This window comes from Colius striatus, chromosome 20 (genome assembly GCF_028858725.1).
Source record: "Colius striatus isolate bColStr4 chromosome 20, bColStr4.1.hap1, whole genome shotgun sequence".
NCBI classification, from domain to species: domain Eukaryota; kingdom Metazoa; phylum Chordata; class Aves; order Coliiformes; family Coliidae; genus Colius; species Colius striatus.
In genome coordinates this window covers 8446050-8459194 of record NC_084778.1, presented here as the reverse complement: position 1 = coordinate 8459194, position 13145 = coordinate 8446050, and the positions used below count along the sequence as shown (strand labels likewise).

The 13145-nt window shown below is 46.6% G+C and overlaps 1 protein-coding gene across 1 annotated transcript; it reads right to left on the bottom strand.

The window, feature by feature from the left end:
• Window positions 1–314: 314 nt before the first annotated feature.
• On the bottom strand, window positions 315–11125 carry PSPH (phosphoserine phosphatase). Its single transcript, XM_062012583.1, has 7 exons — window positions 11100–11125; window positions 10895–11005; window positions 5025–5183; window positions 4223–4357; window positions 2571–2716; window positions 1674–1822; window positions 315–474 (listed from the first exon to the last, which is right to left on the bottom strand). Exons 3-7 carry the CDS (start codon window positions 5162–5164, stop codon window positions 364–366), a joined length of 681 nt encoding a protein of 226 aa, XP_061868567.1. The 5' UTR covers window positions 5165–5183; window positions 10895–11005; window positions 11100–11125; the 3' UTR covers window positions 315–363.
• Between the last annotated feature and the right edge of the window lie 2020 nt (window positions 11126–13145).

Sequence of the window (13145 nt, the reverse complement as noted above, 5' to 3'; positions counted from 1 at the left end):
ATGGGATTAGCTTCAAAGATCCCAAAACAATCGACATGCAGCCCACACCAGGGGACAACCCACTAAGGTATTTTTCCCTTATTGATAATTTCCTACCTTTGACCTTCACTCTTATTCTCTGAATGAATAATCAACTGACTTCTTCCACCTTGGGAAAGATATTTTAAAACATCTGATCTTTCTCACTACAAGATGCTTTAATAGAATGGTGCCCTTTGCAACACAAGTGTTGTGTCAGAGATGAAAGTACCCAACGTGCAGGCTCATTAAAAAATACAGAACACAGCTTTGCAAACAAATATATGTTTAATTGCATTGTATAATGGGTTTATAGTTGTTAAATATATTATTTTATTGTATAATTTATCGTTCTTCCAGTTCCTTTAGCAGTTCATCAAAGTGAGTAATGTACCATTTAGCTTTCTCCTTGACTTGCTTTCTGATGACGTTTCCTCCAAAGCCAATGAAGCAATCCTGGCAGAAGAGAAAGAATGGGCATGTGTAAGGAATGGAGTTTCTCAGCAATCCAGTGTGGTTTAAAGGCTGGATTTTTAAACTCAGGTATTCCTCCCTGCCTGTTTTACTTTGAATGTTCATTCATCACATTTATTAACAAGAACTTCATTAACATTTCGTTTTGCACCTTTGGTTATCAGGGTCCTGTTCCTATAGCAAAGTTGTGTCTCGGTGCCTCGTGACTTCAAGACTGCTCAGATCTGAGATTGTCCTGAGAATCTGCTGTCAGTGCCATGCAACAAAAGGCCTTGCCACTCAAGAACAAGTTAATGGTTGGACACCCATGTGCATCTCACAATTATCCCTATACTGTTTATTTTAACTGTTTGCCTCATTCGATAGATACCAGCAGTAAACATTAACCATGTCTTCAATCATTAACCAGGAACAATGGTCTCCACATCTTAGAAAACCATCTGCAGTGAAAGTGCAGTGTTCAAAATTTCCACTGCTGCTTTTTTTGCCTTTAGGGAGACAGCATTAAGCAAATAATCAGCTACTTTGGTCTTGTGTCAGCTCAACAGTGAGGGACCAGCTGTCATACCTCATGTCAGCTCTCAGAGGCTGATCCTGTACATTCCCTCAGCATTGGCAAAGAAGGGATATTGGGGCACTTCTGTGCAGAGAAGGGTGCTAAAGGGGAGATGGAATGAAAGATCTCTCCTTTGTGAAATAACCATTTATAAAAGTTGTCTGTTTCACCCTGTCAGGGCTGATACCTTCCAAGGAATCATCACTGTGTAGAGATGAACCCTCTTGCCAGGCCAATATCAGGTAAATGTGCACCAGATCCATGTCAGAGCCTCATGCTGAGCACCAGCAGCCAGTGTTCAGAACCAGGGTCTGGTAGGGTGAGGCCTCTGCCCAAGAGCAGGCACTTAGTGTGAGGAGAGAGGGGAAAGGCAGATATGGCTCTGTTTGCTTGATCTGAGACAGGCACCAGACTGTCCCATCAGGCCCAGCCAGCCACTGCCTGAAGGTGAGACTGTGACTGGGACTGTCCCAGCTGTGACACATCCACCATTGTATGGTGCTGGCTTTCGATCCCTCTCAGCTGTGGGAATGCTGAAGACCTTCCTGAAGTCCTTCACCATTTCTTTGTTTCCCCAAAAGATTTGCTCAAAAGGACCTAAGAGTTCCAGTTGTTTAATACTTACAGCAGGAGGACAGGCCTCCATGTCTGTAGCTCCATCTCCAATCATAACTACTTTCTTAAAGTGGAACTGTTCCTTCAGATGAGTGATGACCTTTCCTTTCCCCCCTGATTCAGCTGTTGGTTGTGTTTCATCAAATCCTGCATATTCTCCTGGAAGGCAGTGCAAGGACAAGTCAGTGTGTTTTGTTGTAAATGATGAGAGACTTATGCCTCTGGTCTTTACTCAGGAAACAGCTAATTACATGCAGTCCTGAAAGCCTCCCTGTATCAGCATCCCAAGAAGGTCACTGGAAGGTGGGAAAACTGGGATTTTACCCAAGTCTTCAGTGGGGATATTTTCAAAGAGCTGAAATACAAAGACAAAAATAGAAACCCTGTATGGGGAGTTTCCAGCCATGCTGGTGAAAACATTTCAAAAGCAGCAGCCAGTATGATGTACAGACAGTGTATGAAACACCAAGGAAGAAACAACCTCACTGGCTACAGTTCTGCTTGGTTGCACCAGCTGGAATCCAGAGCAGCTCTGCTAAAGGGCATCAGTCTCCACACGTACTTTGAAGTCACTGAAAGCAACGTTTGCCTCTGAAAGTGGGTCCTTGTAATGAAATCTTTTAACTTGAAGGAGCAAGAGAAAACGAAACTTTGCTGTCAGCAACTGTACCATGTTCTACCTTTGGCACAACTCTCAATTAAAAAGTAACTACAGCTCCATTTCATCTGTCTGGAAAATGACCTGAACTCATGCTTTAGGTAAGGTCTTGCAGTTTTCCTACTTGGAGCTAGCTGGACTGGTAACAAGGTCATGTAGATGGACAGTATCTGTAGCCCAATATGCAAGAGTTTGGACCAAAGAAGTGACATTAATTGGCAAAGCAAAGAGACTTTAAGGGATTCTCACCATTAAAGTAAAACTTCAGCCTGTTGGCAAAGACATTTGCTGTGGGGATGTTCAGCTGCAAGGCCACGTGCTCCACGATGCTCTGAAACCCCCCAGAGACCAAGAAGACCTGGACCCCTCGTTGCTGAAGCCTGTTCACCAGCTCCCTGGGAAGGAAGAGCAGTCACCGAGCGTGAGTGCCTGGCAGCATCTCTCAACAGCGAGAAAGTTAAAATGCCTCTCTCCTAAACACAGCTGCACAACTTCATGTTGCTTCAGCTCAGTTAGGATGGGTTCTGCATTCCAGCTCTGCTGCCCAGAGCTTCTCCTTTCCCTTGCAAGTTTGTGCATACACCTTGCTTGAAAAGAGATGAACAAAGCCATCTAGAGACAAACAGGTATTTAGTTGCTCAGAAACAAGCACTCCCTGGGAATGTTTTCTCCACACTTTCATACTGCTCATAGTAGTTCCCTTGAACAAAGGACAGCAGATCCAGTAAGAAAGAAAATACACCTATAATGTAGAAAGAAAGTGGGAGATGTGGGGGAGATAAAGCCACTGTGCCACAATGCAAAGGTGGGGGGAAAGTGTGCAAAGTGCAAACGTTTGGCTTCCCCAGACATGGGCCATTGATGCCATCTGTGCAAGAAGGCACCACCTACAGAAAGGCAATCAAAAAAAAAAAGGACCTGGTTTTGGACCCAGTTGATGTTAATGAGGCTTAAAGACAGATGAAAGTTTGATGGAGTTTGGCTCTAGAGACAGGAAGGTCGGGGAGCAGCAATGCTGAACGGGAGGAGTGGCAGCAGTAACCACAGAAATGCTAAACACTGAAAAGCAGAGTGGAGGTTGAAAGCAGGCCACACAGGAAAGGAGGAAGAAAGGGGAGGAAATCATGTGATTCTAAACAAGAAAACAATGTTCTCCTTGTCATCACATCTAGCTCTGCCTTCTACAGAAAAAGCTGAGTGTGTGCTTCGTTTCAAGGAGAAAACCCAAACACAAACTACTGTATGTACTGAAAATAGATATGGAGCTATGGCCAGATTTTGTAGTAAAGAAGCTCTTTTCAATTGTTTGAACAAATTTGAATAGGAAAAAGTCCCCAGCTTTTCAGTTTAAATAGCTAAGGTTAATTCCAAAGCCACAGGTTAATCAATACATGTAAATATCTGTGTTTCCCCTTAGTGATTTTTCAGTACTGTTTAGGGACTTGAGGACAGTAGCTGTCCCCTAAGCTGAGCCCAGGGCTGTGGCTGCAGGCAGAATGGTGTGAGAGGGGTAATATATAATTGCAGAGATGGCCAAGCCAGTAGCTTGTTCTGGGTATTAAATCTCCTCCCACCACCCATCAAAAAGCAGATGTGCTTGAACAGATTAGTTTCCACACCCTTTTAACCCTTGGGCTAGAACTTCAGCTTGCCAGCCAAAACACCAGTTAATGCCTAAGACTGTGTTCTTTTCACATGGATGCTCAGCCACATGACACAGACCAAGGCCACTACACACTCCTGATACAAGTTTTGGACACCAATGGCATGGAAATGGAACAGGAAAACAACCTAAACCAGCTCTGGGGCCCTACAGCCTCACTAATGTCACAGAATGTTCTTGATGTATGCCCTGTGCTTTTGGAAGGCTTTTTTGTCAGACCATTTGGAAGGCTTCTTACCTTATTCCTGGTGTTAGCTGAGGTGGGTTGTCAGATATTAATTTCTGCACTTGCTCATAGGAGGGACGTATGAGACCTAGTCGTGCCGTTAAAGCTGCTTTGAATGTCACAGTGCCACCCATAGCTCGGCGGGTCCTAATTGGTGAGCCAAAGAAAGCAAATCAGTGACACTTGAAAGCTGAGGCTTTGTCCCAAGAACAGTTAGCTCAAGAAGAACGACAAGGAACAAGGTGTGGGACCACAGGGTCTAGATTATATCATATCTCCATGGCAAAGGAGAAGACTGGCACACTGAAAAGGTTGGTAGCAACCACTGCAGATGTCCACGGGTGGGAGCTCTGGTGAGAACCAGTGAGGCAAAGGAAAACTGCTTCCTTCCCTCTGAGTGCATCTGAGCCACTGGAGCCATATTCTGGAGCTGCAGCTTTCTGAAAGCAACAGAACTTCTGCTACGAGCTCCAGTGGAAACAACATCGCCTCAGGGAAGCACTAGGAGAGTGGTCCTCTCTCCTCCATCCCATAGTGTGGTTTGCTAGTGCTTAACCAAGGTTAGTGGCGAGGGCTGATCTCAGTCTACTGAAGGAATCCACCTTAGAGAATTTGTCAGGCTGGTTTTCTTGAGCAGCTCCACAAGAAGGAATTTCCTTCATTGCACATTAACTCCACTCATTATTCCCAAAATCCTTTTTACACTGTCACAGAGTTTAATTAATCCCTGTAGCCAGCTGATTGTCACACACCAACCTTCCCCAGGCTGATTCGTTCCCCCCGTTCCTGTGAAGCCGAGAGCAACGGTACGTACATCTCCGCCACGGCATCGCCCATGCCGCAGAACTTGGCGAGCTCATCGATGCCTTCTTCCCTGATCACCGTGCTGTCCACGTCGAAGCACACGGCGTCGGCGCTGCGGAACATCTCCTTCATCTCCAAGAGGGATGCCATCCTTCTAGGAGCCTTCTTACTGTGAGGGGACAAGATAAAGTCTTTGTCTGAGTGACAGTACTGCACTCTGTCTTGAGCCATTGCTGCAGCCAGCGTTGTTCTCGTGAGGAAGGATGAGCACAGCCTGGTAGCCAGCTTTTATCAGCGCTGCCAGCTGTGGTGGGTGTCTGGCTCAGCTGCTGATTTGCTCTCTGCTGTTGCTGCCTACTGATGTTCAATTTACGTTACAGGTGGGCCGTGGAGCTTTGATCAGTTGCTGATTTGCTCTCTGCAGGCTCGGCCCTTTGGTGTTCACATGGGTTCAAGGTTGTGATACTTGGCAGTAGCTGAACGATCAGTCTGCCAACTGCTGTCTGGGACTTGCAGCTATCTGTCTCATCTTGCCCTCACTGCTCAAATGGGTCTTGATTTCTCATCAGATCCAGTCTAGTGTATCAAATTCGTTGCTCCAGGACATAGCAAAAGTCACCCAACCCTTAAGGATCCACTGGATTGCAGTAGACATAGAATCACAGAATGGTGGGGGTTGGAAGGGACCTTTAGAGATCATCCAGTCCAACTCCCCTGCAGAAGCAGGGTCACCTAGATCAGGTCGCATAGGAACATGTCCAGGTGGGTCTTAAGACCTCTAAGGAAGGAGCCTCCACAACCCCTCTGGGCAGCCTGTGCCAGGGCTCCCTCACCTCACACTGAAATAGTGGAACTTTTTGTGTTCCAGCTTCATCCCATCACTCCTTGTCCTGTTGCTGGCTACTATCGAAAAAAGTGATGTCCCAACCTCCTGACACACACCCTTTATAAATGTTAATAAGATCTCTTCTCAGTCTTCTCTTCTCCAGACTAAACAGCCCCAGGTCCTGCAGCCTTTCCTCATAAGGAAGATGCTCCACTCCCCTGATCATCTTGGTAGCCCTGTGCTGGCTTCTCTCCAGCAGTTCCCTGTCCCTCTTGAGCTGGGGAGCCCAGAACTGACACAGGACTCCAGATGAGGCCTCACTGGGGCAGAGTGGAGGGGGAGAAGAACATAACTAAATCTTGAAGGCTTAGGTCCTTTTCTATATCCTGATTAATTATTCCCATCCTCTATGAATGCACAGAAGCCCTGGCTATTAGCACAGGCATTAGTCTTTTATAAAATCCATCAAAGTCCTGGGCTTTGAGAACTTCACTCAACTCATGAAGATACGTCGTGACACAACTTCTTCCATAACAATGCCTGGCAAAAGTTTGGTTTCTTCCCTTTTATATATGTCCACTTAAATGTGTTGAGCACTTCTGCACATTGGAAGCATGAGGTGTCAATCAAGTGGTTTGTGACTCTGCTCATCTTGTGCTTTATCCTTCTATAAGGAAATCCAGCATGGACTTTACTACTCTACACTTAGAGAGAAATAGCAGCCTTCTATCCAGCTCCCTTCCCATGTTTTTGTGAAAGTTTTGTTCTTTTACCTCTTCTAATCTCTTAAGACATCTCTCAGAACATCTTGTGTAATTATCTGGGTAGCAGGTTCTCTCTTCTGGGTTAGAAGGAAAAATATCATCAAACAGCATGTTACACACCTTCATCTTCTATTTGCCTCTCATCAAGCTAATTTCTTTTTCTCCTACATAATATGAGGATTTGCATGGTGAGAGGTCTTACACACACAAGTTCCCATTTTGGGGTGGTTTTTTTTCCTCTTTTGGACAAGCTTGGCACCCCCAGATACAAGAGACACCCAGTGAAGATGGAGATGATGATCACTATGTACCTTACTGTGAAAAAGCACAGGAATTGATGGGTGCTGATGAAGCCACCACCAGACAGGGGTCACACATGGAAAGCACCAGTGCTGCTTCCATGGAGAGATCACAGCCAAAGAGCTGATGGCCAAAGCAGGAGCAGGAATGTTTGAAATAGCTAATGGTCAAAGCAGGAGCAGGAATATTTGGGTTTATCCCCATAACTAGCAACTGTATAGTGACTATTGGGGGAAAAAAAGGCTTTGTGAAACATTACCATAATGGCTAAAAAAGGAGTCTAGAACACACCCTCATCTTTTATCTGTTTATGTGTATAGAGTAAAACAGACTACTTCAGTCCTTCAATGAAAGGTCTGTATAAATGAAGCAGCAAACCTCAAAGCTGGTGTGAACAGCTCGGAGCCATGTCTGTAAGAGATAATCTCTGATAACAAACAGGTAGATGTGAAATAGCAAGGAACAAGGAGAGCAAGTCACATTAAGAGAAAAGCTCTCCAGAGGCAGCCATGAAGCTGCACTGTTTGAGAGGGTTCTTGACATTTTAAGTACAAACACACCACTATAGTGACTAAAGTGGTTCATGGCTTTTGCACAAGGCCAAGAAGGTGACACAGCAGCTTCTGCAGTGCTCACCTGCACCACAGATGTGAGTGACAAGGGGCAGGCAGGCATCACCCTGCCCATAGCACCTCCTGTGCCCTCACTTTAGGTGTGGGAAGGCAACACAGAGCCTGGATTCAACCCCTGCACTGTGCCAGAAAGCAAAGGTGAGCAGGTCTGCAGGAAAGAGGAGATGCTCCAGAACAGGGCTTTGACAAATTCCACCTTCAGGATGGGCAGAGCCAAGGACTGAGACACAGTTTGACAGGTCTCTGCCCTTGGCAGATCAGAGCTCTCCCATGCACAGACATACTGTAAAACCCTGGTCTGGCCTTAGAGGCCTCTCTAAACAATTGTTTGCTGCAGACAGCATGGGATTGATTAGGTTCTTTTCTTTGAAGACTGCACTGTGCATGTGAGAAATACAGTCATATACCATCAGCATGGCACCTCAGAGAAGCCTCTCAAGCAGCCACAGACAAAACCCCTTCCCTCTGCCAGCGCCGGCTCTGAGCTGAGGCTCGGCAGTGGGCGGCCAGGTGACACGTGAATTCCAGGTTTACTTTGTGTTAGCCTTGACTTGACATTGGCTCCACAGTGCTGTGTTTGTATTTTCAGTGGAAGATTTTGATTCTCTGAGCAGGCAGGCATTACCTTAGGGCAAGCCTTGACAGGCATTTGCTGGATATATTTGCACAGTGGGTATTCAAAGAAGCCCCAGGCCCAAACATCCAAGAGCAGTTTTTAAATGGCAGGGTGTTCATGTTTTGGTTTTCCATCCTACTGGCAATTATTATAAAGTACATCAAAAATTCAGCTGTGGGTTTGGTGCCAATTTGAAAGATTGCTTTACTGGACAAACTTGTTGCATCACCGTGGTGTGACTTTTGCATCATGGTGTTCCAGGGCTGACTCCTCATTATGCAAAAGCCACCAGACTGCCTCATGCTAATGTGAGGCTGCACTGCAACTTCACCACTTCATGATGCAATGTGCCCACGCAGGGATACCACACAGTGATGTGATTTCTCTCTGAGAACCTGAAGAGAACCTGTGAGGTTAATCTCTCTGAGCAAAACGTTATCGTTAGGAACACGTGTTGGGAGCTGGGAGGAGGACACAGTAACTTTCCTTTCTCTCTGATATCCACACACACTCCTTTCTCTTCTGGATGCTCCTGACAACGATGAGGCCACTGTTGTGGTGGGCTTTGCACTTTGATGGACAAACAGATGAGTTAGAGGAAGAATTATGGATACCACCTGGGGAGCTGAGGTTGGCATTAAGCCTGTTCCTTGCAATAACTCTTTCAAAAGAGTTTCAAGCTGTGGTTTATAGTGCCTGAAAGTGACAAGCTGGAATAATTGTGTTTTGAAATGCACAAACCAACAGAAGTTCTTGATCTCCCCTGGCCTGTGACCTGCTAAAATCTTTCCAGTTTCTGCTATAACTGGGCACTGAGTCCTGGAAAACACAGACCTGGTCTTGGCTAACGCATCACCAGATGTGTTGGAGAACTTGTGATGAACTGCAAAGCTCCAGACAGTAGCAAAGAGAAGAACCTATGATGGCAGCTTCAGCTATTGCAGGGAGTCCTGATAGTGGGAAAAAGCAAATTTTAGGAGTTAAAGGTGGTTGACTTGGAGTGAAATAAGGTTCCTCTGCCCTTGTTGGCAGAGCTCCCAGGGTTACCAGCAGCTGCAGAGCCTGGCAAATGCCATTCCACCTGATCACATGCCAATTTCAGTAACTTCTGAGGTTTTTTTTTCCCCCAGTCCTACACACAGATAACAGCATAAAGCAAAGCTGAGGAGTGGCAATGGGAGTGGAGGAAAACACAAGCAGAAGTTCTGCTTCTTCCCTTATCTTCAAAATGTTCCCTGGGCCATCCTGGCATGGTGTTACTTGGAACTGAAGCTGTGTAAAACCTTTCTATGGACAAATTTCCAACAGCTGTAGGAAGGGGACAGCAGCTCTGTTCTGGAGTGGTGTAGGCCTCTAGAGTTGACAGAGATGAATTACTCTGAAACACAGGGCATCTGATTGCATAAATGCATCAGAGTTTTAATGAGATGGTAAGAAAAAAAAGAAACTCCCAGAAATAATGAGTTCTGTCAGTGCTAATTTAATGGCTGGACTTGATCTTACAGGTCCTTCCCAACCTAAACAATTCTGGGATTCCATGAAAAACACAGGTAGAGAATCTCTGATCTTTCTGCTCCTGACTTTCAGATAGGGAATCTATTCCTTTCCTGTTATTTGCAGGCTGGAAAAACATCCAAGGAGCAAACATTTCAGCAGATCTGATAATAAAATATTGGGGGGAAAGGCTGAAAAGAAGAAGAGATGATGGGCAAATAAGAGACTAAAGAAAACATAAGAGTCACGGAGGGAGAGAAGGAGGGTGAAACGAGATAAAGATGGAGAAAAAGAGAATCACAGGGGAAAGGTGAAATTCCCAAGAGATTTCCTTGCCTCCAGCCTGTGAAGTACTTCATTAGGCCATTTGGAAGAAAAAAACCACCCTGGCATTTCCACAAGCAATAGTTGTGTTTCGTAACAGAAAGGGAGGAGCCACAGGAGCCAGCACAGGAATTATGTAAGACCACATGTCAAAGGAACACAACTGAAACCTTTTCTGTTTGCTGGCCCTTCAGAGAAGGGCACTTACCACACTGTGAGACTGGAACGTCCACAGTATCTCCTACACACAATGAAAAACGAACAAGGAAACTACAGGAGTGGTCCTGCTCGTGAGAATGTTCCCGGGAGCGTTTCCATGGTACCAGCTCAAACAAACCACTTGCTGCTCCCGGTTTACTCTGCAAAACCAGAGCAATACACTGCTATGGCTTGTCTCTGCTGTCTAATCCCCAGCATTAGCAATGTGGTTTGAAAGCTTTAGATGAAAGGGGATACATTTAAGCGGATTCATTCTATTTAAGCAAGTTGTAACTGTTGTTTATATCCCTGTAAAAGTTCATCCCACCCACCTGTAACTGAGATTTTGCTGCTTTCAGTGTGAGAATAGAAAGATTCACCTCGCTTAGTTTCCTTTCACACTTCCCTGGTTTCGGCTCAGGTTTTAAAGGCAGGAACACACACCTGCATGCAAGTCAAGAGATGCAGTTTGCAGCCCTACGCTGACGGTGGAAAAAGCACTTGAAATGGGGCAGAACCTGATGAATGCTGACATCCAACTCTCCAATCCCCTCTTGCCTGCCCTGACAAGCGATGATGCTTCCCCCCTGCACGATTGCATCATTCATTCATGCTGCTGTTCCAAAGCAGGCTCGGCGCTGCCAGGGCAGCACGCACAGCCCCCGCAGAAGACACTTCGACCCCTTGCAAACGGAGAGAAAAACAACCCCGTTCCCAGTGACTTACAGTATTGTACCGGCCGTGGCTGCTGCCGCTGCTGCAAAACCTCTCGGCTGCACAAGAAAGGAAGAGGTCGGCTGAGACCTTCAGTCACATTAATACAACGCACGGGCCGATCTGGAAGAAAGCCGCATTTTGTAAATCCCTCTTTTATAATGTGCTGAGTAAGCCAGGCCGGGTGCTGGTGGGGTTTTTTTAAGCGGTTGCACACATGTAACCAGAGAAGCGCATCTGGCCGCTGCCAGGGCAGGCGGAGAGGCGCAGCCCGGCGCGGCGCTGCGGGGGAGGAGCCGCCGCTGCGGGGAGCTGCGGGTGCGGGTGCGGGGCTCGGCCGGGAGGCGAACCCACCGGCCCCTCGGCCAGTCCCCCGCCCCCGGGCCAGCCCCAGGCACGCAGGACGAGACGGGGCTGAGCAAACTCGCCCGGGCCGAGCGCAAGCCGGCGCCGGAGGCTCGGACAAGCGGCAGCAGGGGGCTTGGCGAGGCACGGAGGCTGCTGTAGAGCTCACAGAGAAACACGAGGGAAAACTTGTTCCCTGTTGAGGTGAGGGAGCACTGGCAGGGGCTGCCCAGATGGGCTGTGGAGGCTCCTTCTCTGGAGACATCCCAACCCAGCTGGATGAGTCCCTGTGTGCCCTGCTCTAGGTGGTGCTGCTCTGGCAGGGGGTTGCACTGGATGAGCTTCCCAGGTCCCTTCCAGCCCTTGACATTCTGTGATGTGAAAGGCTCTGTGAGTTGACGGCGATGTTGCACTTTGGCTGAAGCTGTGACTCGCTGCGTGGCAGTGAGCAAGTGTCACACACCCCCCAATTCCAACCGACATTCATCAACAGCTTTGAAGGCAACATCAAAACATCTGCTCATGAGGAGGCTCTCTGCTTTCTTTCCCCAAACGCAATCTTATCAAAAGGCAACGGGAAAATTGCAAAACCTGTGTGTGCTGGTGCTTTGGCATCCCACAGAAGAGCTTCCCTCAGACATTGCTGTGGACATTGGCTAGGAAACGGGGCACTGCCCACCCAGAACCGTGAAGCTGCTCGTTTGGTTCAAGGTCCAGAAAGCCAGATTTAGCTGATTTAGCATCTTCCATTTGCTTGTGATGGGAGTCTTATGACTTCTGCCCATCTCCAAAGACTGTTCTGCACCACTGAATGCACCAGCCTCATTCTACACATGATCTCTTCTTCCATTCTGGCAGTATTACCCCTCAAAATCACACACCTGATTTAAAACCAGTAGCCTGACGTGCCTCTCCTCCCATGTGCTGCTTTATGTTTTTTCAGAAGCTCTCAGTACATGACCATTTGTCAACATGGGTATCTATGAGTAACTTCTTGTGTCAGGAGAAGCCCCAAGCCCCCTTGCTGCAGAACTGGTGACGTGGTTCCCTGCTCAGCCCAGACCTGTTTGTTAGTTTTATCGTGGCAGGACAGGATGTTTTAAAAACATATGCAGACATCATTTCTGTGAATAAGGTTAAATTAAAACAGATCTTGATAAAGATGAAAGAAAACTCCTTTTCCTGAGAATCTAAGGGATGGTTTGTCTTTTTTTTCCCTAAGATAAGCAAGTACATGATTTGACTGAGAGAGCTGCTGATGGATATTTCCTGAAGGATATTCCCTTCATTCGGCTGAGTTTAACAGACCCATTGGTTTTAATTCAGTTAAATATTTTCATTCTAACCTGGTGTCCTTTGCTGTAAATACATTTATTTCAAAGGACAATTTAGGCCTAGTAAGCATCAGCTCTGTATTTTTACTCTACAGTAAAACCAAATATGCAGAACAAGTTCAACAACCACAGCTAAGACTGAAAAACCAAGAAAAGCTTATCCTGATGTCTGAAAAATGCTGCAAAACAGGGATTTAACGTGAAAAAGCTAATGAGAGATGTTACTATGCCACAAAATAACGAACCTCAAGTACATGATCCGGCAAAGCCACACAGAGACGTCTGCCTGGAAGCTGTAAGAGGATGCTGAGGAGTGAAAAGCACAGCCCACATGGATGTGAGACCACCAATATAAGCACAGCACCTAATGCTTGTGTGTGACTACAAAACCTCTTCATTTGTACAAAAAGCAGAGACCACTTACAGAAAGGACTCAGCAGCCAGCCCCACGTGTCACAGGGGTTTAGGGTGGGTAATTCCTGCCTTTCCATGGGATGTCACCCATGCAGGGCACAGAACAGCAGCAAAGAAAATACAAGACAAAAAGATAACGTGCCCGTTGGTATGGGTTTGGGTTTGACAAG